This window comes from Diachasmimorpha longicaudata, chromosome 11, assembly GCF_034640455.1.
Source record: "Diachasmimorpha longicaudata isolate KC_UGA_2023 chromosome 11, iyDiaLong2, whole genome shotgun sequence".
NCBI classification, from domain to species: Eukaryota; Metazoa; Arthropoda; class Insecta; order Hymenoptera; family Braconidae; genus Diachasmimorpha; species Diachasmimorpha longicaudata.
The window spans coordinates 2,813,900-2,835,980 of record NC_087235.1 but is presented as its reverse complement, the minus strand read 5'-3'; the positions used below and the strand labels follow the sequence as shown (position 1 = coordinate 2,835,980).

General features: G+C 37.8%; 5 protein-coding genes across 12 annotated transcripts; 2 read left to right on the top strand and 3 right to left on the bottom strand.

Annotated features, from left to right (window-relative positions):
- Positions 1 to 631: 631 nt before the first annotated feature.
- Positions 632 to 5,168, top strand: LOC135167231 (zinc finger protein 184-like). Of its 2 annotated transcripts, none has more exons than XM_064130212.1 (2): positions 632 to 1,235; positions 2,224 to 5,168. In XM_064130212.1, exon 2 carries the CDS (start codon positions 2,292 to 2,294, stop codon positions 4,698 to 4,700), a length of 2,409 nt encoding a protein of 802 aa, XP_063986282.1. In that variant the 5' UTR covers positions 632 to 1,235; positions 2,224 to 2,291; the 3' UTR covers positions 4,701 to 5,168. The 2 variants fall into 2 exon arrangements, with proteins under 2 accessions (XP_063986282.1, XP_063986283.1); XM_064130213.1 differs by lacking the exon at positions 632 to 1,235 and adding an exon at positions 1,263 to 1,341.
- LOC135167234 (neurofilament heavy polypeptide-like) lies at positions 4,894 to 7,418 on the bottom strand. The gene is made up of 2 exons (XM_064130218.1): positions 5,777 to 7,418; positions 4,894 to 5,425 (listed from the first exon to the last, which is right to left on the bottom strand). Exons 1-2 carry the CDS (start codon positions 7,294 to 7,296, stop codon positions 5,260 to 5,262), a joined length of 1,686 nt encoding a protein of 561 aa, XP_063986288.1. The 5' UTR covers positions 7,297 to 7,418; the 3' UTR covers positions 4,894 to 5,259.
- Positions 7,419 to 7,535: 117 nt separating this feature from the next.
- On the top strand, positions 7,536 to 10,310 carry LOC135167240 (putative E3 ubiquitin-protein ligase UBR7). Its single transcript, XM_064130236.1, has 5 exons — positions 7,536 to 7,906; positions 8,025 to 8,216; positions 8,800 to 9,231; positions 9,297 to 9,456; positions 9,959 to 10,310. The coding sequence occupies exons 1-5, from the start codon at positions 7,760 to 7,762 to the stop codon at positions 10,108 to 10,110; spliced, it is 1,083 nt and encodes a 360-aa protein (XP_063986306.1). The 5' UTR covers positions 7,536 to 7,759; the 3' UTR covers positions 10,111 to 10,310.
- On the bottom strand, positions 9,926 to 18,429 carry T (tan). Of its 2 annotated transcripts, none has more exons than XM_064130234.1 (6): positions 18,290 to 18,429; positions 13,296 to 13,493; positions 11,866 to 11,976; positions 11,543 to 11,759; positions 11,224 to 11,464; positions 9,926 to 10,981 (listed from the first exon to the last, which is right to left on the bottom strand). In XM_064130234.1, the coding sequence occupies exons 2-6, from the start codon at positions 13,473 to 13,475 to the stop codon at positions 10,684 to 10,686; spliced, it is 1,047 nt and encodes a 348-aa protein (XP_063986304.1). In that variant the 5' UTR covers positions 13,476 to 13,493; positions 18,290 to 18,429; the 3' UTR covers positions 9,926 to 10,683. The 2 variants fall into 2 exon arrangements, with proteins under 2 accessions (XP_063986304.1, XP_063986303.1); XM_064130233.1 differs by lacking the exon at positions 18,290 to 18,429 and adding an exon at positions 16,597 to 17,220.
- On the bottom strand, positions 18,256 to 21,644 carry LOC135167237 (DDB1- and CUL4-associated factor 11). Of its 6 annotated transcripts, none has more exons than XM_064130231.1 (11): positions 21,565 to 21,644; positions 21,320 to 21,364; positions 21,132 to 21,240; positions 20,799 to 21,048; positions 20,407 to 20,553; positions 19,550 to 19,734; positions 19,387 to 19,479; positions 18,942 to 19,188; positions 18,698 to 18,856; positions 18,512 to 18,618; positions 18,256 to 18,432 (listed from the first exon to the last, which is right to left on the bottom strand). In XM_064130231.1, the coding sequence occupies exons 3-11, from the start codon at positions 21,171 to 21,173 to the stop codon at positions 18,316 to 18,318; spliced, it is 1,347 nt and encodes a 448-aa protein (XP_063986301.1). In that variant the 5' UTR covers positions 21,174 to 21,240; positions 21,320 to 21,364; positions 21,565 to 21,644; the 3' UTR covers positions 18,256 to 18,315. The 6 variants fall into 6 exon arrangements, with proteins under 6 accessions (XP_063986301.1, XP_063986299.1, XP_063986298.1 ...); XM_064130229.1 differs by having other exon boundaries at positions 21,317 to 21,364; positions 21,565 to 21,634; XM_064130228.1 differs by lacking the exon at positions 21,565 to 21,644 and adding an exon at positions 21,477 to 21,559 and having other exon boundaries at positions 21,317 to 21,364.
- Between the last annotated feature and the right edge of the window lie 437 nt (positions 21,645 to 22,081).

Here is a 22,081-nt window from a genome sequence, read left to right as displayed (position 1 = left end):
ATTTTTTTTACAATTAATCGTCGACGTTCCCTACTTCTATCGGTTAATTTTTTTCATCCCTAACTTATCAAATTGGCGAAGGATTTTATCTTAAAACGAAATAGAAAATTAATTATTCGAAAAAATGGCGGTGCACTGATACGGGAGAGATTGGCATTATCGACCCGAATTAAATCCAACTCTACCCTTCGTTTGTGTTAGACTTCAAATAATGTTTCTTTAGTTTTTCATTTATTTTAATATGAATAATTAGAAAACCAATATGAGTTAGACCGACAGAATCGTAAAAATCTATTTTTCAATAATTTTCGTCATATCGATAGAGAATCGTTTGCAGTTTAATAATTTAGGCGTCTAATGATTGGTTGGTGGAATATGTGGCACCAGAAATCACTACTTACTGATACCCGTACACAGAGGTCACTAGTGATGGTCAATTTTTAATTATTCATTTAAAAATAAATGAAGAACTATCAAAATATTTTACGGTTAGTGCAAACGAGTACAAACCTACTGCAAATGATGGAATGAGTTCATTTTGAGAAAAGAAATCATTTATCGGCTAGTGGGTATCTGTAAGTAGTGACCTCTGTGTGCCACATTGTCTACTAATTAATAATTAGCAAATAAACGATTGAACTATAAACGATTCTCTATCGATATGGAGTGAAACACTTGAAAAATATCAATTTTTACTAATCTGTCGGCCAAAGTCAGGTTATATTTGTTAATATCTATTCCAAAATAAATGAGAAACTAACGAAATATTTTAAGCTCAGTACAAACGGGTCCAAACTCAGTACAAACGATAGATTTTGTTCGTTTTGCGAAAAGCAATCACCGTCGGCTCTCTACGTACAAATAAAACGCAAAAAAAACGACAAAAACATCTAATTTTGCCCTTTTCTGATCGCTGTATTCAACGAGAGCCTCTCACGATTGTTCTCAACTCTGCTCGATGGTTGTTTAGTGGCTTTCAGGCTTTACTGCTCTCAGTTTTCGCTAGTGAGAATAGAGAGGGGAAGCCATTGGAACAAAGAGAACTAAATGCAAGCCATGGTTGGAGATTTTTCGTAGCAGTTCAGCAAAAATGTGACATTAATTTACTGAAGAAATAAAAATATGTGAACAATCAGTGGTGATTTTGTGGAGAATCAGCAGTCTGATGGTACAATTGGAGCTGTGAGGAGTTCAACTAGCCATCAACATTCGTGGCATGATTCCGGAATTTCAAGGTTGAGAACCATTTGTTTTAATTATTTTTTTTTTCGAACATTTGTCGCAACAATCCAACCCCCAAGAACAAACCAAAATCAACATTTAGACTGCGGGAAAACCGATGTAAGCGAATTAATGAATTTGTCATGATGAAAATATTGATTTATCTTTCGGAAAAAAATAGTATCAACAAGTATTGAAGATGATTCAAGATTAATTAGATGAATACACCTTTGGTTTTTGGAGTCACGAGGAGTGTTCGCTAATTTACAGATAATTGACCATTTGTGATAACTCTAATGATCATTATTTTTAAAATAACATTTATGCAATTTTTTAACAATCTGTGGGGAGAGTTCTAGTTCATAGGACGAAATGTAAATATTTTTATTAGTTTATTGACTGAATTCATTTAATTATCTAGACATTTTCTCGATGCCCTCGAGTAAGGATAAGGTTAATCATAATGATTATGCGATATAAACTAAAAAATAGCCATAGGGCACATAAAAGAACAGTATTCCTTTCTTCTAATTTACAAAAGAGGTATAATCAACTAGTTATATCCAATAGGTATTGGTTGGTGATGGGAACATTGATTTTTTTTTAATCAATAATGTTACAAAGCGTTAATAAATACCGGAAATGAGCCCGGCTATTCGTGTTAGAGTCTACCTTCAGCAAATTGAAGTATCATTCATTACTCGTGATAGTTCAAATGAATATTATCTTCAGTTTTAATATTTATGCGAATTTTTCACAATTCATTCAGAAAATTTCTAGTTTTTCAGACGGAATTATCATCTGCAGGTTAACTAAACAAAAGAGCTTATTATTTCGTGAAGTGACAGAGAGAGACTACCCCCTTGAAAAATCACATATTCACGAGAATTTTCCTGAATTCACCATTCATTTTCCGCTTTAGGAACGAAATAAATCACTTACCTGCATTGTCCACTAAATGACCGCCTATTCGTGACCATAACACTATTGTATTTCTTACAGGGCCAAATTAGCAGTTTCTCCAAGTATTAAGAAGACGAGGTGCGAGCCTTACCCCTCTGTGTACAACCATGGATCATGTATGCAGGATATGTTTGACAGAAGCAACAAATTTAACGTCGATATTCTGCACTGGTCAAGACCTAGACGATCTCTCCAGTTTACCCCATAAGATCCAGCAGTGCGGTGCCATAGAGATTCACGAGAGAGACGGCCTCCCTTCGTTGATCTGTGATGTATGTATTTATAAAGCGAATGTTGCCCATGAATTTCGCCAACAGTGCCAGCATTCAGATGCTCGATTGAGACTGTACTACGACAAACCACCGCGTACAGATCCCATCGAAACAAGTACCCAGACCGATTCACAGATACGAATACTAGTGACGAAAAAAGTGGAGCCCCAACAGCAGAATTACTTCGTGAAAGAGGAAATTCAGAGTATGGAGCAAGAGCTTACAAATTCGATAGAGGTTTACACGCAGAATCATCAGTCTGTGGTTGAACCCAGCTCAATAGACCCTGAGGACAAATTATTTTTATGTCAAATTGGCTTCGATGGCACCAAGGAGATGGAGAAGGACACTGTCATTCTGGAGGCACACGGGAACGATGTCCAGTGCCCTCAGAGGGAGACCCAAGTACTGCTGGAGGTACCAAGCAGTGTGGAACAACGGCTCCAAGAGACAGAGCACACAATAACTGAGATGAAACCTAGTGATGCCGCCCAGTATCTCAATGAGCACTTGTTGACCTCCACAGCCAGTCCAGAAGAGGAGGAGGAAGAGGGAATAGGGGTAGCTGATGCCATGGATGATGATGATGACGATGATGATGACATCATAGATAGTGAACATCCAGTGCCAAATACTGAACCAGGACAAGAAACACAACTAGCAACAGAGTCAGAACGAGAGCTAAAGGTGGAATCTGAGCAAGAACAAGGAGAAGTACAAGAGCAAGTGTTTGCTGAACCCGAGACACTGATTCCGGAAATGATTCTACCCAGGAGGCCCACCAGAAAAGCAAAACCGTCAGCAGGAAAGTCGTACAGTATCGATGAACTCGACGGTGAGTTCGAGTCCTTGGGGGACGACGATCACGACGTACTAGAGCCAAAATTCAAATGCAAAGTCTGCCAGAAAAGGTACACAACCCTGAAGGGCCTCAAGAATCACTCCCAGGTGCACGATAAAAAACACAAATGCTCAACGTGCTCGAAATTATTTTATAAATTGGAGAACATGGAGAAACATAGTAAAATTCACGAGACTAAGCCCCACGCCTGCCAGATATGTCACACATCTTTTGCGAAACCCCAGAGCCTGGTAAGACACATGAATACTCACGTGGATCCGGGATTGGAGGATTCGGCCAACGATTCTGGTTACAAAATTGTGTCAAAGCTGGATAACTCTGACGATGAGGACGATCCCCAAGGTAACGAGCTGGATGGATTCGAGAATGCCCCTGGACTCTACAAATGCGATGTTTGTAATCAATTCTGTTCGTCCCTGAAGAATCTAAAGCGCCACACCCTCGTTCATGGTGAAAAAAAGTATTCATGCACAGTATGCAAAAAGTGGTTCTTCAGACCTGACACATTGAAAAAACACGCCGAGAAACATGGTCACGGTCTCTTGGATAATTTAGTGGACGATAACAAATTATTCGACTCTGACGATGACTCCCCCACCCATCCTGTTCACAATACAAACGATAATTCAGGAAAACGAGAGGAGAGCGATGAGGACGGTGGATCGGGTGAATACAAATGTCAGCACTGTGACAAAGTTATGGCGACGATGAAGGGTTTGAGAAGACATTTGTCGTGTCACAAGCCAAAAGCAGAGCCAGTGGTATGTGAGATTTGTAAAAAAGTGTGTGCCAGTCAGGCTAGATTGGCTCTTCATGCAAAAACTCACAATAAACCAAAGGAAAAAGTACCGAGGGAGTATTTGTGTCATATATGCAGCAAAGTATATCCCAGTAATTCATCATTGACGTATCACATGAGAACGCACACAGGGGTAAAACCGCATGTTTGTAAAATCTGTAATAGTGGATTTACAACGACAACGAGTCTGGCTAATCACATAAGGATTCACACAGGTGATAAACCATTTGTTTGTCACGTATGCAGCGCTGCTTTTGCTGTGAGCTCAGCATTCAGGAGACACTTGACTAGACACACTGGAGAGGCAAATTATCTGTGTAAAACTTGTGGCAAAGCCTTCAAACGACTGAGCACTCTCAAAGAACATACTTATACCCATTCGGGGGAGAAACCGTATGTTTGCAAAACTTGTGGAGCTGCTTATAGCCACTCTGGCTCACTCTTTGCACATCAAAAGCGATGTCGAGCGCAGTATGGGGAACTGGTGCCTGAGGAACATCATAATGTCGTTGCTCATCATATTCACGTTAATAATGTGCAGACTGCTGTGAGATCACTCGCTGTCATTGGACAAATATTTTAAAATCACGAGTTTTAATATCTGTAGATATTTTGTGCCTCTTTGAGGATAAAAAATTCTTTGAAGGGGTTATCAGTGTCGTATGAGTAAGGCATTGGATACCGAATCGCTGCCTCAATCCCGAACTATAGCCCAGTGCATTGGTCAAGGCTTGTATTACGTGGGATAAATTAAGAGATTTGAATGGATTATGGAGTTTGTTCGATTTTTCATTCATAAAATTTTATTCATCTGATTATCATTAAGTCATGCTGATAAATGACTGAATTTATTTTACAATTGATTGATTTTTTTTAAGTATTGAAAGACACGAAATTGTTGGATACTGTGACGATAAAATTAGGGAATAGTGTGAAGTAGTGAATATGATATTAAGATTATTGTAGTTGGTTTGAAAAACCCTTTGATACAAGAGTCAGAAAGAATTATCATTGTATGCCTCTTTTTTCTATAAACCAAAATGCTTAATAATTATCTTTTGTTTTTTGTCATCATTTATTCATGAAAAATATCCTTTTGTTATTAGGATAGATTTTGGTAATCTATTGAAAATGTTGTCATGCTAATAATCGTCTTCAGATTTCTGTTTTAATATTTTATAGCGCCTCCAGATTGATTGTCGAGTTCTGTTCAGGGTAGTTGCAAGCTCTGCGAGGTACATGTTCTTGTCCAACCCGGAGTTGTTGTCAATCTTTTCCAGGAGAATGTTATCTTCCAGCGGGGTGTACCTGAGAGAGAATATTATTATTACTATCAGCAGTTGATTAGAAATCGATTCAGTAACACAATTAACTCTGCACGTAATTTTAATGTAAAATTAATTTTTCGGAATTGAATGCCCAGTGAAGGGGAGAGGACAAAAAATCCAAGCGTATTTTTTTCTTTTTTTTTACATCATAATTAGAATTCTAAATTCATTATCTGTTGGACAACGAGCTTAGTGAATGAAGAGACAAAAAAATCAATTATTTTCAACAAACAGTTTCGTAGAAATTGTGGACTTTGTTTCGGTTATTAGAATTTCAATATATTTGAAACTGAGGGCTAATCAATCAGGACATAGGAACCGAATTGCTTACCTGTCCGTTTTATGTGTACTGAATAAATTCTTAAATCTGGTGTACACGTGATACAATGATCTACTAGATAACCCATGAGCCAGAAACTGGAGGAACTTTTTTCTGTCTTCCATCCTGGGAATATAATACGCTCCCTTGTGCCTCCAGGCAGTGAACGGATGAGTTAATTCAGGATTCCAGTCGTGCCTCTTGCAGAAATTTCTCCAGTTCTTCAGAATCGTCTTATCCTCCTCAATATGCCAGACTCCAGTCCGCAATTTTTCGAATTTTTGGAAATGCTTTTTCTCCTCTGAAGTGAGTGCACGACATCCAGCAGTTATTTCAACGTCGTGCTGTGGTGGTACTGGATGTTTCAAGGTAACCACCATTTCTCTCAATCGGTCTATTTGCTCCACAGTGAGAGCTCTGCGTTTATTTTTGAGATCGTACACCTCTGTCTCATCATTTGGCTGTTTTGGGACGATTATTCTGTCCTTTACAGATACAGGATCTTCTGTTTTCGCCTTGGGAGTAGCTTTTGGACGACCTCTCGTTTTAATTCCATTCATCAAAGCTGAATCACTCGTCTGGGTTCCCATGTCCCTCAACATTATCTTTTTTTTTATCTTCACAGTCTCATTGCATTTCTTACAGGATTTCTCATCTACCTTTTTCATTTTGTATTCTTCCCCCAAGGTCACCTGATCTGCAAGTGGAACTTTGGTGATTTTCCTGACCTGTTTCTTCGGTGTTACGGGAGTTTGGACAGAAGATGGATCTCGACTCTTTTGGTCCAGAGTTTGTTTGGTAAATGAAGGTTTAAGCAATGATTCAACAGACTTGATTGGGGATTTCTTGGGACTTCGCTGCTTCACAGGCGCCTTTGGTTCCTCTGTATTAGGAGCAAGTTCCAAGTAACCAATCAAAGCGTTTTTATGAGATTTTGAACTCTTCTGTGGGCTCTTGTCTGAACTTTTCTGAACATTTTTATGTGTTTCCTTCACGGGTGTCCCTTCAGCACTTGAAGAACCTTCAGCACCTATCACGTGGCCATTCTCTTGGAAGACTATATGTGCCTCTTCTGTCTTTTCTTTTTTAAATTTCTTCGGAGAGGGTCGGTTTTTTTCAGTTGCTTCACCCCCTGGTTCTTCAACTTCTCGTTTGTTCTTCTTTTTTTTCTTGCTAGAGTCTTTGGATTCGATCTGAATCTTCCCCTCATCATCTTCCAATCCACTTTTCGTCAGATTTACGTCGTTGAAACATTCAGAGTGCACCTCTGATGCTTCACTCTCGATTTTCCTTTTCTTTTTTTTCATGCTCTCTTTGGGCTTCTGAAATTGATCCTCAGAATCAGTCATCTCCAACCAATCCGGTAATTTCGGTGCCGAATCATTTAAATCATCGTCAAGATCAGTTGCACTTAACGTTGCTTCTAGTTTTGACTTCTTCTTCTTCTTTTTTTTTTGTTCTTTCACCACTTGGTCGTTGTCCTCATACACCGGTTGTTTACTGGATTTTTTCGCTAGTTCGTGGTCCTCCATATTAACAATTTAACTGCTGTTTTGTTATTAACACTCAGCTCCCGGGAAAAGGCGGGAGTGGACTAGCACACAGAGGTTAGAATGCTCGAAAGGTCCACGTGACCAATCTCAACAACCCTGAAGTTGTCCCCAAATCCATGGCTGCCATTTAATTTCATTTCTTGTTGTGACAGACCTGCTACGTGAGATGATCCATTGGCCACTCTCTCCAATCAAAAAAATCAAGCGGACGGTTTGAGCGGGAATTGCGTACTCCCAGTTCGCCATTAGGCACTGAAAATTGTCTGTGAATCGTTGAATATAATTTTACAAGTGGAAAGAGCATTAGTACACCGTAAAATAATCAAAAATTGAAAATTCAATGTTTAAATAATTCACTCGTGACAAACATACGTTGGATCAACTCAAGAGAGGTCATTTCAAGTTCTTATAAACGTCAATAGAACGCCAGTGGCAGATAAACATGGCCGAGCAAACAGGAACTGTTGAGAATGTCGAAGAGGAAAAGTCAGTTACGATGCTGGACGTTTTGCAGGAGGAGAATCAGCTGGAGGAAGATGCTAACGCTGTTCTAGGGGCTTCTGATGATAAAAATTGCACTTACAGTCAGGTATACCCTCAAGTGTGACCTCAGATTTCATGGGAACGTGGCGTCACTGAATATGAAAACTTCTCGCCAGTACTGCTAATTTTTTGGAATTTATTCATCATTTTTGGTGTTTTTACAGGGATACATTCGACAAGCTCTGTATGCTTGTAACACCTGCTGTCCTGGAAGTAAGGAGCCAGCAGGTGTCTGCTTGGCTTGTAGCTTTCATTGCCATGAAGGCCACGAGCTGATCGAGCTGTACACAAAGAGGCACTTCAGGTGTGACTGTGGAAATTCCAAGTTCAATGGGAAAAAATGCAGCTTGGATCCAGTAAGTTTGGCGTTTCATTTATTCAATTGTTTATGTTAATTTGTCATAAGAGAATTGGTCATGAGATTTTCGAAGACGTCTTGTGTGAGGAAATGACGATTGGATGAAGGGAATGCAATGGGATGGGATAGAATCAATGCTTTTTTGACATAACCGATCAAGGTATTTTATTCACAAAGAAAGTATTGATCTGGTGCCATCGAGCCCTTCCTCTCCTGCTCTTCTAATTTTTTTGGACATTACAATTGTGTTGATTATGGGATTCTTGTTTTTTTTCTTCTGCAATTCTTCAGTTTCCATGAATTTCCTAGTGTTCCATGATCGTCAGTTGAATAGTTGAAGATTTAATTTTGAAATATAAAACTGTACATCATTTACGGAGGAAGAAAATGGAATATAATACACAGTAGAGTATTTAATTAATTAAGGTACTAAGGTAATTAAGGTACTATATCTTGGCATCTCCATAAGCCATGGAGATGCCAAGATTGATTAATGATTGTTCAATTGGTAGATTGGAAAACTTCTTCCCAATGAGTATTTTCGAAGAAAATATTTTCAAATAATTTTTTTCGGTTTACAGGCAAAAGCAAGTACCAATAATGAGAATCAGTACAATCAGAACTTCACCGGGGTGTACTGCACGTGTGCTAGACCATATCCAGATCCTGAGGACACCACCAACGATGAAATGCTTCAGTGTGTTATTTGCGAGGATTGGTACCACTCGAAACACCTGAATTGTAAGGATGAGATTCCTGAGGAGAACGCCTATGAAGAGGTCGTCTGCTCTGGGTGCATGGGCCAGCATCACTTCTTATGGGGTTATGCCTCACAGTATTCTGTTAATAAGAGTATTAAGAAAGAGGAGGAAAAGGGAGATGAGTCGGTTGATGTTACTCAGCAATTTTCTGGCTGTAAATTGCCTGCCAAGGAGGGGGACAGGACCGAGGGATCGTGCTTCTGGGCTGAGGGCTGGAGGGCTGCTTTGTGTACCTGTGATAATTGCAAGAAGGTATGGGTGGCTAATAATAGGGGTCACTAGTTCCTGTTATTTATTTACTTTCCTTCATTTTGCAGATGTATGAGAAGGAAAATATTTCTTTCCTCATCGATCCCACTGACAGCGTTCAGGCTTATGAAGAAGCTGGAAAACTCGTACGATCTGAATCCGCATATGAGAGAGGAATGAAGGCTCTTGCTTCTCTCGATCATGTCCAACAAGTTAATGCCATTGAAGGTAATATATATTGTAATTCCGTCGTGGCAGAATTTTTTTTTATCCTGGGAAATTATGTTGCTTTGTGGAGAGTATCATAACGATTCAGTTTTTCTCACGTTGACGTTGTTCATTTTGGGACCGTAAATTGGAAAATTCAAGACGTTTTCTGTTTTTTATCGAAATTTTTTTCCTTTCTTTCGCGGCAAAGATTGGCTTAATTATTAGAATTCCATTTTTAAGTTGTAAAATAAATTAATAGTACAATTAGGCACTTGGGTGGAAAATTTTGGAGATATTTATTTCATTTTGAGAATTAGGAAAGAAACAATATATTACAGGAAATTGTAAAAGAATTGGAATTGAAGCCATTTGACAACTTTGTATTAATTATTTTTATAGAACCAAATCTATCGTATTAGCGATCTAACAATGACAAGATTAAAAAAAAATGTTCGTATAATAATTATCGGTTCCTTTGAAAGTATCGTTTTTTATTTGACAAATTCATTTTATTTTATAGAATACAACAACATGAAGGACCACTTAAAGCAGTACCTCAAGAAATTCGTGGAGAACAAGAAAGTTGTACGTGAGGAGGACATAAAAGAATTTTTTTCAGAAATGTCATCCAACAAACGCCCAAAAGTCACTGTCCCCACATTCTGTCGTTAGTTAACCCAAGGTACAACTATATTTTTTTATAAATCCATAGAACATTCTCGCCGGGCCCCTTGAATTATAAAATTCACAGGTTTAGCATGCCTACAAAAGGTAAAGCTGTGAAAATTTGAAATTTGCGAATCATGTGTAATCACCATGCATTTTGAAATATTATATTGATAAAATAAATAAGCTAAGTCATTTTATAGTAATTCATTATTTGGAATTTTCGTTCGTTTTCACATTGAGGAAACGATCTATTCAGAAGGACTTTTTTATTTTTAAGAAGAAATTTGTTCGAACGATAATCAATTGATTCATACCAAGAATATGTTCGGAAATCAATTTGAGTGGTTTCTCAAAATAGTAAAAGCTATTGAATAATTTAATTCAATTTAATTGGCATGAAAAATCACTATCTTCACTAAATTGGCCTCGTCCTCAGAACAAGTGCATAATTTTTTGGGGAAATTATTTTTTGTCTCGTTGTTTGAAAAATAATTCTTAAACTTAAAAAATCATGTTCTCTGCGTGTGGATGGTACCTACACCCTCCAGATGTCCGAATGGACAATCTCACCACGACTTAGTGTGTCTCGGTGCGGATGGGTATGACAACGAGGGGTTCGTTGAATTTTGGTTTGTCTGTGTAAATAGACCATGTTCTTTTCACACAGTCGAATATACCAGTTGCAATTGTCTTCACGTAATCATCAGGTCCAAAGTCTTGATAGACTCTGTATTCGTTGTCAGTTTGATCGCTCAAAATGTCCATGACCTCTCGACGAGTTCTTGGCGGTGAGTGACGAGCAATGGCAGCATGCCTGTGCTCACTGCTAGCTATTATCACTCCCTCTACCTCTGGCACTTTCAATCGAAGATATCTGGAACGGAATTATCAGTCTTCATTTATAATTTTGTTAGGGTTCAGTAATAACGCAATTTCTAATGAAAGAAAACTGATAGGAAATAACAATTTGATTTATAACTCTTAATCTTTCTCTTCTAAATTTCATGAAGTTCAATTAGAATTGACTGGGGGCCACTCGTACCAACATTCCTTTAAAAAGGAGGGGTAATCCTTACAAATTAATTTTTCTTCCTCAAAAATCAATATAAAAATTACTTATTGCAGTGGGTAATATTTTCGCCTGGACTCGCCGTGTAGATACTGAGCTGAGACTCATTAGAATCAATCTCTACAGGTCCCACCTCAGCATTGTGAAACATTCTGTCACCCTCTTGATCCAAAAACGTCATATTGACTGAGAAACCCTCAGCAGCTCCATATCCTTTATTCCTCAGTGTTTTCTGGGCTTGTTCGAAGTTAGCGACTCCCAGAAGAGATCGAGCCAGGAAATATCTCGCTGTAAATTACCTTTTTTCAGTGTTTTTCATCAAAGAAAAAAAAAACAATCTGTTTCAATGAAATTGATTCGTCTCACGTGTTTTTCCAGATCTGAGTGTCCTTGCACTCAGTGTATTGACACAAAAAACGAATCCATGATTGTTAAAGCCCATCGTGTACCCAGGGAGGAATCCAGCGTAACAGAGAGACGAAAATTTTTCCTCCCTAAATCCCGGTTCCGTAACGTGAACACTTGCGATGTACCAGAAGTTCAAGGTCTCAGCGAGAGCATCCTCGTTGTGGCCCAAAATCTCCTGGGAATTCCATCAATTACAGCCATCATCATTATCATTATCATCATCAATGAATAATCCGATGAAATTGGAGGGATAACGAGGAGATTATTTGAAATACTCCTACCTGTCCGGGATAATTGCACACGATGGATGAACAGCCGACAGGTTGATTTGTACTGATACCATCTCCATTGACAACATTGGGAAGGATATCGTCAAGGTGCATGAGGAAAAGCTGATAAACGAGACAGTAAATATACGTAAACGATTGCCGAGTATCAGGGCCACTAGATGATTACTTATTACGATAGGGTTTGAGCCCTTTCCAATAGTTCAGACTATTGAAATAATCTATTTGCGGGATTGGGCAGAGTGAAAGGGCAACTTAAAATTATTGATCATCTTGCTTCCTCTAATTTATTATGTTAATGACACGTAGTTGCAATTACTGACGAGGTGCAAGGGGATGAATCGAAGATTTTCGTATTCACGCGGTGAATATTTCTCGGATTCGGGTTTTCTTTTTTTTTATCAAATGCTGGACGTAAAGTCATACATTTCTCCCAAACTTCATTATCAGATGGGAATATTTGGGGACCATTAGAACCATTTGTTATTGACTTCGTCAAGTATGAATCAAGAATGTTGATATTTTATTGTTCTGTCAATGAGGTAATGATCAGTTTATTACTGATTTACATATCCTTTTCCGCAACAATAAAATAAACGTTTTTCTACATGTCATCCAGGAAGCCTCTGGCGGTTAATTGTAATTAATCTGAAATATTTTATTGATTTTGGTGAGGTCGAGGCGTGATCAGAGACGTAATTGAGAAATTTGAGGCGATTAGTTCAGGAAAAACGTCCGTCTTAATCAGGCTTTAACGGTTGTTAGAGCAATTTTGATTAGAATAATAATAAAAGAAGAAATTGAGCGAAAAAATCAATCTTTCATTATTGTCCAACGTTTTGTGTTTGTATTTTATGTACAGAATAAAGTATTATTTTAACGAAAAATCCTTTGTGCTTTCAAAACGTTGGCAAATAGTGGAAAGATTGCGTTGTCTATCAATTCTTCCCTTTCTTTTGATTCTAGTCAAAGCGGAATGGATGAAAACAGTCTGAATATCTTTAACGATAATAGTCAACGGATTCCGTGTCAATCCACGTTCTAACGTCACTTTATTTCTGACATCCATTACCTAATGAACACAATAATAAAATATCAATTTTTCCGTTTTATAATTGAGGAAGTCAATGACAAGTGATTGTAATGAGCATTTGCATGAATAGTCATATATTAGAATGCTGAAAGATAAAAGCACGTTCTGCAAATATCTCTGAAAATATTGTGTTCAGAGTGAGGAGATAAAATCTTTTTTTCAAGTCTATAATTAGTCCCCCAAAGAGCTCTATTTAATAAATCTCTTTACTCCCTTTACGTATATTCCCGAAGGGAGCAAGAAATTCGTTTGAGACTTTTTATCGTCGTCTTCATCGCGTCATCACCAATTCTCTTACTTCATTATCATCATCATTATTAATTATTATTACCTTATAGAATGGAACATTTGATCCGTCAGCTGTTCCCTCGATCTCTCGTACATATTCAGGAAATTGTGTCTTCACTGATGATAAAGTCTCCTCATACACCTTCCTTCCCTCCTTAGTATTGTACAGATCGATATAAGACTCATTCATTGGCCCGTAACGATCGACAAAGTCATTGATCATTTTTGCAAAAGTTCGACCCTGAAGTGTACAATTTTTCATTATTCTTATCTCGCAATATGTCCTTTCATTCGGAGACAATGATACAAGGATCCGCAGCCATATGTTGTCGCGAATAAATTATCCATTCTAATCGTATTCACGTGTATTATCCATTTTTATTCTCTTTTTCTAGTACTGACAGAGATCATTTGAACGTTGTGGAAGCTGTCATTGCGATTGTTTTATTATACACGTGGGAGAAACCGCGGACAGTCGTCCTGCGGTTGACAGGCGCGGCTGAATATCGCTATACCGCAGAATTACATTCTATCATTTTATTTCTAATGAAATTTGACGCAGTGATCATCGCCCGAGGAGATTCAGCGATGGATATACCTTTGATGGAACAGTGCGGAGATGCTTATTTATGGGCCATATCGGAAGGCCCAAGTTTGTCGCATGTAGTGCCCTAGACAGCGACATTCTTTGATCGACTTTCAATCGAACGAGTGTACATTTGCTTCTCAGAGATCATTGAAATATTACGATAGAGTACTGTTAACATACTTTGTGACGAAGGGGAGAGGTGGGTGGTTCGTTGTGATGTTACAGAATTTATCTTATCCATTTTTAGTCGACGGAGACCCAAATACAATATCAATAATTTTTTTTTCATCGCCTGTTTTATGGGAAAAAATGGGGTTCAACAGGTCGAAATTCCAGGGTGTTTTGCCATTCTGTGATAGCAACAATGCAGTAATGTCATAAATCATCCCACGCAGAGGGAAATGTGTCGTAAAAATTATGGAACAATTCATGCAATCAGTGATCCATATTTTTATTCCAGTTATTCATAGGAATGGAGAATAAGAAAGTTAAAAGGTCCTGTCAATGTTCAAGCTCGTCACCCAATAAAAACCAAATTTTCAAAATAAAAATTGTTGAATGTTCAATAACTTTTAGAAAGCTGTCGAACTATTTATACGTTCCGTTATGTGTAATTTCACAATCGTCGATGAAAGATCTGCAGAGCGACCTGTCCCCATAGCGGTGAGTCATCGGACAGGTGGTTAATTTTTACAAAACATATTGTATAATTTATCTGGTAAATCATACAATTTCAGCGCGGGCCCCCACTTTTTATTGAATTTTTCATTGTTCACGCTTTACGATTCCAAATGTGCTTTTTATGTTTTTTCCGGTCGGTTTGATTGAAATTTTCCTTTTGCGCGTAAAATATAACTGATGACCTTATTATTTGCCTTTTTTCGCATCATTTTTCAAATTTAATTTTATGGAGGAAAATAAGGGGGAGGTCGGGAATTTTGCAACGTTGTAAACAAGGGCAAATCGGGGTAATGCGAGAAAAAATCTACTGATCTAACGAGAAACGCAAAACCGCAAGTAATCTCGAAAAATCCGTGTGAATTGGCTGAATGAGGGCAATTCTGATAATAAGAATGCTTGCATCGAGAACATTCTCATTTTTGAATAGATAATTTTCCACTTCCAGAGGCAATCGACTCTATGAGCTCTACTGTTTCTCAATGAACGTCTACGATCTATACAGAGAATTATTTGAAAAGCTTTTCTCATTCTCAGAAAGCAGATTTTTACTTGCAAACTTTCGTATTCTCTATAAAATTCTATAAAAAATTATGAGTTCTCATAAAAGACTAACTCAGTTCTGGAAACCAATAACTCTTCATCTCGGCAAATGCTATAAAAGGGAACGCTTTTTATAAGGGTATGTGGATTAAATATGGAATTATAAAGTTGATAATGTAGGTCAGGACAATAAATATAAAATTGACAAGCATCGAAATGTGGTGGGAATCGTATAACATGAGAAAAAAAATGTAATGACAAGTGGGGAACAGGTGTAGAAATTGAAGATCGCATTCCATTTTACTCCGATTCCCCCAGATTTGCTTATTACAGGGGAATGATGTTCTCACTCATTTCATCAGGGAAACTCATCACATCGACAGTTCATCATTCACCGCAGAAGTCATTCATTGCCGCGGAATTTATTATTGCTATAAATTTATATAGTTCTATATATTATATCGTACCTTCATTTAAAACGATTCGCAAGTATAGAAATTTGATTTCCAATGTTATTAACATTTATCTAGTGTAACTATTTGCCGGTATGTTATGTACTACACGATACTATTATACAGTAAATATTTATAATGAGGGAGTACATGAGAAATTGTTCGTTTGCACCCGAGAATTATAACCACGACTCATCGTGTGCAATATAATGAGATTATTTTGAATTATGGGAAATTTGTGGAGAAAAAGATTTGAAAATCACAATAATTTTTAAACTGGCGCATTTTTTCGAAGTAAGTAATAATTTATAGATCAATTGTCCATTATAAAAAGCACTTTTACGGGTTTCCCAAGTGTGGAAAATTTCAATCATGAAAAAAATAATTCACTGCAGAATGTAATTCCATCGATGCTGCCTATTCATGACTTTTTTCAATTTTTTCTCATCGACTTTAATTGGCAAGTGATTGCATGTTGAATCTATAGTGAGGTCTGTACGAAACGGGGAAACATACTTCAATATCTCTAGCAATCAAATTCTCGCTGACCATACAATTTATTTCAGGTTCGTCCAAGCGAACTCATTTTACCCCATCAAAGCTCGAATTTTTCTGGTATATTTTCCGCGTCATATTAAAAATCAGTTGAAAATTTCCTCATGAGCTTATTCTATTTCTATTCAATCACCATTGAGGAGACACACTATGTAATTAAATCAACAACCTAACTGATTGAAAACGTGTAGCATATTAACAAAAATTGCAGTGAATAAAATGGTAATAAAATTTATCAATCACGAGCTGTGGTCAAAATCAGGGTAATAAAATGTTCAATAATCAAGTGGAGCGATGAATCGAGCTTTAATAAGCACAAGTGCTTCTATGTCCATTGGAGAAATAAATCAAACAAACCAGGTACAGATAAAGACTCACTGATAACAGAGATTCATGACTTGATGCATTTTCTGAGAGACACGAGATGCGATTTTAAAACCAGTTAAAAAAAAAACTGTCAACTTCATTCAATTTCCAGTCTATAGTTATTCCAGTTGATTGAAATATGGACTTTTTCATTTACTCACAATATCGTATCCAATTTCGTAGTGGGTTCCCCTGGTATGAATGATTGGTATTGCATCTCTTCTGCCAATATCCTTTTTCATCTCGGGCTGATCCAGATTTGATGAATTGACAACTCGTGCCATTATGAATAAATATACTCACTGAAATTCACGATGTAATTATCCTACGTTGGCTTTTCGACGTGATGTAGAACCTTTATCGTTATCAACGATCTAAATAAATAACATGCAACATCCAACCGAAGATTGAGGAAAATTAATGTCAGATAATACGAGCAATGTTTAACTGCCTCTTCCACACAATTTTTAAATTGACTATAATGATTAGCAAAGATTCCACTGCAGGAGTGACTTTTGGTGTGATTCACCAGGGAAGAAATGATAATTATAGTAAACGTGTAAAATTTAAAATTCAAATTAATGATGATTTTTCAATCTCAACAACTTCCCACTTTAACAATTCTCCTGCCAATCAAGAGTTCTAATGACATTAAGGTTCAACGTGATATTGAATACTGGACTTGAAGTGAGAGAAGTACTGTTCTCTGGTGTCGGTGTCCAACTGTATGGTTGGACACTAATCTTTCTTTAGCTACTTATCGACTTAGACCCGGCGACACTCGTTCCCCAGTTGAGTGACGTTGTGAGTAAACCACCTGAGGATTTTATAGGAAAAAGTAAACCTTATTCATTGGCAAAGTACATATGACCTTGATGTGTACTATCATGGTGTACACCTGGTATGGTTGTTGTCTTGCATTAATCATCACGCGTATCATACTAATCATCGTCTCATCTCGTTAAATTATAATTACGTAATTTTTACATTGATTCCAGGTGTAATTAGTCTCGTGAGAGGAATTTTTGAGATTGTTGTTGTCTACATTTCGAGGCATTTTATGGAAAAATTGTGGAGCAATACAGGTGTGCGAAGCAATCGCAACATTCTAACATTAAAGGCCATCTTCAACTTCATTAGCAACGATAGAAAAAAACCGTTTCAATTACTGCGATGAACAGGATTATTAATCAAATTGGGATCTTGAAAAACAGACAGCCACTTGGAATTGGTGTGAAATTCATACCTCCTGATTTCCATCATCTATCTCAATTACTACCTTCATCAATGAAGTAGGAAAAAAATTAATGCGACTGAGTGCGTGTTGACATCGCGTGGTTAACTTCGTGTAATTATCTGTTGATTTTATGCTTTACATTCGTGCAATTACGGAGGTCCTTTGCAGGGTAAACACGAGGAGAGTGTTAACGGAGATAAGCCATATAAGTACGTACGAATTCATGATTTGAAGTGGCATTGGCACGATTTTTTGACATGTGCATAACTCAACAGATTCGATTTGACAGCTTAAACCCCGTGCCATTTCATACTTATGCAATTCCATGGAATTTCCCCTCTCATTTTTTTCTCTCAATGATCAATCTATTCATCGATTTCCTAAGCTTCAGTGCACTCGATCGGTCCTTTCGTACCTTTCCTGCATTTTTCATAGTGAGAAGTTGTGGAAATCTAGTGCAATCGTTCAATAAGGCTTCAATCTTCCAAACTTATTAGATTACCAGATAAATTAGGGAAGGAGTGAATTGTTTTGGCTTCAGAAAATCAGCTCAAAGTATTTCATAATATTACATCCCCCTCTGTCCAGTGAAATATTCAATATTTATTAGCACTTACTGATTAAATGTAATTAAAATAGTATTTCATTCCTTTCTTGGAATCGATGGTTTGTTCTTTTCTCGATAGTGTCCCTCCGCCCACTCGTCGTTCAATTCGAAATCATTCGTTACATATTTCCAAGCACCAATCACTCCGTCCCACTGAAAAAAAATTATAATAATTACAGTTGCGAATATAATCCTGTTAAATACTTGTCAAACAAGGTGAATTTGTTATTACAGAGGACGATATGATTTCGTGGCGATATGGGTGCCAGCTGACATCTCTGACGCAACCTTTATGTCCTTCCAATGTTCTAACTATGCTCCCAGTTAGGAGATCATAAACTGGAGATAAAGAGTCATTATATAGTCCCAGGATATGAACACAAATACTTCAATTTTTTTTATTCATCGTATTAATTACTTATGACTTTTCCAGTTCCACAGCCACTGTAAATGTATCTCTGGCCTGTCGTAACAGGTGGAGAAAAATGACACCTCACCAATGTCTGTACAACCTGATGGCCCTTGTATGTCATCACACTGGTATCACCTTCCAGCTTCCCTTTCTGAGCAGTCCAATCTAATTTGGAAATGAAATAATCATTGTCAATTTGTGGTTTATGATGTACGTTGATGAGACAATGTGTCTGCTTGGTCATAATTACACTTCGTGGGAACCCGTGGCCATCTGTAATCCCAGTCCTGGCTGGAAACAGCACGACAAGCATTTTCGATCGCCTCGGCGCTCGAGAATACCCGCACATCCCAGAGTTTTAAAGTTTGGTCCTTACTATTTGTTATCAGATACCGACTATCACCACGGGAATCTACGTATGTTATTCCATCAGCGTGACCGGCAAGGACTCCCACTGGGTGAGGATGTGCTTCGTTCAGAGTTCTTCGGTCCCATACCTTTGAAATTTCATTGCAAATGAAAATTGAGATCTAGAAGGTGTTGTCCGCATACGCTCATCAAGACATTTTTTTAATTCAATGACGAGTTGTATGAGTTGTGGGGGAATCCCTGCTGCATCCGATAACTATATCTATGGTTAGACCCTTGGAGATTTATCAGTTAAAGAGACACTTGATAATTTTTAAGATAATCACCTTACAAAGGCCATCATCGCCCGCGCTGTACAAAATCTGCGATGTGCTGTCAGCGAAAGCCACCGTATTGGCATCCTCCGTATGACCCGCAATCTAAAAATCATTAGAATGAAAAATTTCGGAACAAGACGATTAGATTGATTTCTTTAACGTTAATATTGACTTTGATAGTACGCTGGTGACACTCTCTATCGTAAACATAAAGGTATCCATCGTTGGCAGCACCCAGGATCTCCCTGCCATCGCCCGAGAATACAAGTGAAAATATACAAAATCTTCCCGTGTCCGAGCGGTCGAGGACAAGAGCCTCTTGGAGATTTGGCTCGTCGTAAATCGGGCAAAGGTACACTGCAAAAAATTATTTACAATATTTAACTTATTGTTAGCTATTCGATAAAAGAATCGTTCACCTAAGAATGCCTTCAAACCTCAGTATTGATTAAAAATGACTTATTATTGACCCTGTTCACCCCATTTAGGTTTTTACGAGTTCCCTATTCTGCGATTATCATGAGCCAATTTCTTTTTCAATCGCGTCGAATTGTACCCCAGGAGCTGCAAAAATTGTACTCCATCCACAGACTTTGTCGGTGACCAAGTGAAACCATGGAAAACCTTGGACATGTACATTTATCGACTGAGCATTTCTTCGACTTCTCGGTGTCTACATTACCCTTAGATGGCCTTCGAAGAATTAGAGAAATTCGATCGAGCGACTTAATTACCTCAGCCACTGTCGTCGATAATGCACGCATCTATTAGAAGTGTTTTTTTATTGAAATTTGTTTGCTACTAGTATTACGGTTTTGTAGACTCCCTATTCGTGCTTTATATCTCGCATTTCCCTCTTTTGATGTGATCTGCAGTATTGTAGACAGAGTTATTCCTAATCGCACCCTATTCAAGTTAAAACTGCACGACAAACCATGGAAAACCTCGGTAGTACACCCGGTCGATTGTGCAGAGCCCTAACGTACTCTTCTTTCACATTAAAATAATTATAATAATAGTAATACTCACGTGAGTTGGACCAACTTGAATAGGCAATGTAATTCCCATCAGGGCTGAATGCAGTGTCCAAAACACTCCAGGAAACATTTTGGGCATTTAATTTTTTGAACAGCTTGTAGACTCCATTTCGAGTGTGATAAAATCGTAAATAGTTATCTGAAAACAGAAGATACAAATAACGAATCACAACAAAAATTTTCATCGAGTTACCTCGCAATAATAAAAACAATATTATAACGAACAAAATTTTACAATACTGTATAAATAACGATCCAGTTCCTTCCAAACAAGATCTACTATAATTATTTATGTATAAGAAATAATTCAAAAATTTATATCTTGCATTATTTAGTTTAGATAATTGAACTTAAAGTTTTTAAAATAATAGGTAGCGACAGTACCTTGACTGGCAGTGACGAGTAGATCTCCATGCTTGGAGTATGTCCCACAGAAAGCTTTACTATTGTACTTATCAACCCTCTTCATGGTGTTCGGTAAAAAATGGTTTCCGATTCTGCGAATTTGTCCAGCAGTAAAACCCGGCCCAAGTTGGCTCCTCTGGATGATGGGCATAACACATTGATTAGCATCGTTCACCTCAGGACTCATCAACCCAGACGCCAGTTTTGTCTCGAAACATATATCATTTTTCTAAAGAGACGATAAGGAAGAACAACATGAAGGAACAGAAATTGCACAATCATCGTTAGATTACAAGAATAAATGTAACTCACAGCGAGTTGTTCTGTGCTGCAAAAAGCCATATCTTTGGGCATTGAATCTGAAATGGTAATTTCATCATCAGAGCTGTCGCTATCTTCCCTGGATGTGCCCCATCTACCCCTGAAAAAAAGACACAGGTTAGATCTTTAAAAACACACTGGATAAACTTAAACCCGGAAATGTAAATTTTACTAACAACCTCTGGATGAAGAGCCTGAGAGTGCTGATTAAATCCGGGTGCTGCCTGTGATCCATATCAACGTATTCATGTGACAAAAATCAATCAATTAAACAACTTAACAACCAATGACCAACAAATTTAATTAATCTAATGTTTGTAAGATTGAGGATTGAACCTTTACGACATGTTAAATATCTAGTGATAGAATGATAACTAAAACGTCAGTCGTAGTTACAAATACAGTTACAACTAGTCATACGTACCGATTGAATTGTTTTTTTTCCTTGACTTTTCAGTTGATAAACACAAGTTGGAAAACTGATTTTCACCAATGGCATTGATGCATTTGGCTGCTACTGTGGCGCTCCATAAACGTCCGTTTCTACTGTCTCCCTGTCGGTCGGCATTGTTTCTTCCTTTTCCACTGAAAGTAACAGCCACCCCACCAGATAAAAAACGATCCAGCATCAACGAGTCCAATCATAGAATCAGCGAATGAATGCAGGTCAGGAGCATCCCCTAGTCGGTCGTCATTCCCTCCCACTCAGTGCCATTGTTTACACTCAATTTCCCTCCCTGAAATGAGTTTGCATATCCTCACCGCATTCCAACCAAAAGCACGATATGACCTTCAGGGAAAATGAAGTCGTTTGAGGGAGCGGGAGCATGTTAGACTCGCGAGAGGAAAATGGAGATAAGGTACAACAAAGGGATGGGATGGGACTCCTGAGGGTGGAGGCCATCGTGTTCCTGGAGGGTGAACAGACGATGAATAAGGAT

Coding starts and splice junctions, on each gene's coding strand:
- LOC135167231 (XM_064130212.1), top strand. CDS start 2,292: ATGGATCATGTATGCAGGATATGTTTGACAGAAGCAACAAATTTAACG.
- LOC135167234 (XM_064130218.1), bottom strand. CDS start 7,296: ATGGAGGACCACGAACTAGCGAAAAAATCCAGTAAACAACCGGTGTAT. Junction 5,426..5,776: donor AGTACACATAAAACGGACAG/GTAAGCAATTCG, acceptor ATTCTCTCTCAG/GTACACCCCGCTGGAAGATA.
- LOC135167240 (XM_064130236.1), top strand. CDS start 7,760: ATGGCCGAGCAAACAGGAACTGTTGAGAATGTCGAAGAGGAAAAGTCA. Junction 7,907..8,024: donor AAAATTGCACTTACAGTCAG/GTATACCCTCAA, acceptor GTGTTTTTACAG/GGATACATTCGACAAGCTCT. Junction 8,217..8,799: donor AAAAATGCAGCTTGGATCCA/GTAAGTTTGGCG, acceptor TTCGGTTTACAG/GCAAAAGCAAGTACCAATAA.
- T (XM_064130233.1), bottom strand. CDS start 16,719: ATGGCACGAGTTGTCAATTCATCAAATCTGGATCAGCCCGAGATGAAA. Junction 13,494..16,596: donor ACGAAATTGGATACGATATT/GTGAGTAAATGA, acceptor TGTACACTTCAG/GGTCGAACTTTTGCAAAAAT. Junction 11,977..13,295: donor CAAATGTTCCATTCTATAAG/GTAATAATAATT, acceptor CTCGTTTATCAG/CTTTTCCTCATGCACCTTGA.
- LOC135167237 (XM_064130226.1), bottom strand. CDS start 21,375: ATGGATCACAGGCAGCACCCGGATTTAATCAGCACTCTCAGGCTCTTC. Junction 21,049..21,131: donor GCAGCACAGAACAACTCGCT/GTGAGTTACATT, acceptor TCGTCTCTTTAG/AAAAATGATATATGTTTCGA. Junction 18,619..18,697: donor TGGAACTGGAAAAGTCATAA/GTAATTAATACG, acceptor CTTTATCTCCAG/TTTATGATCTCCTAACTGGG.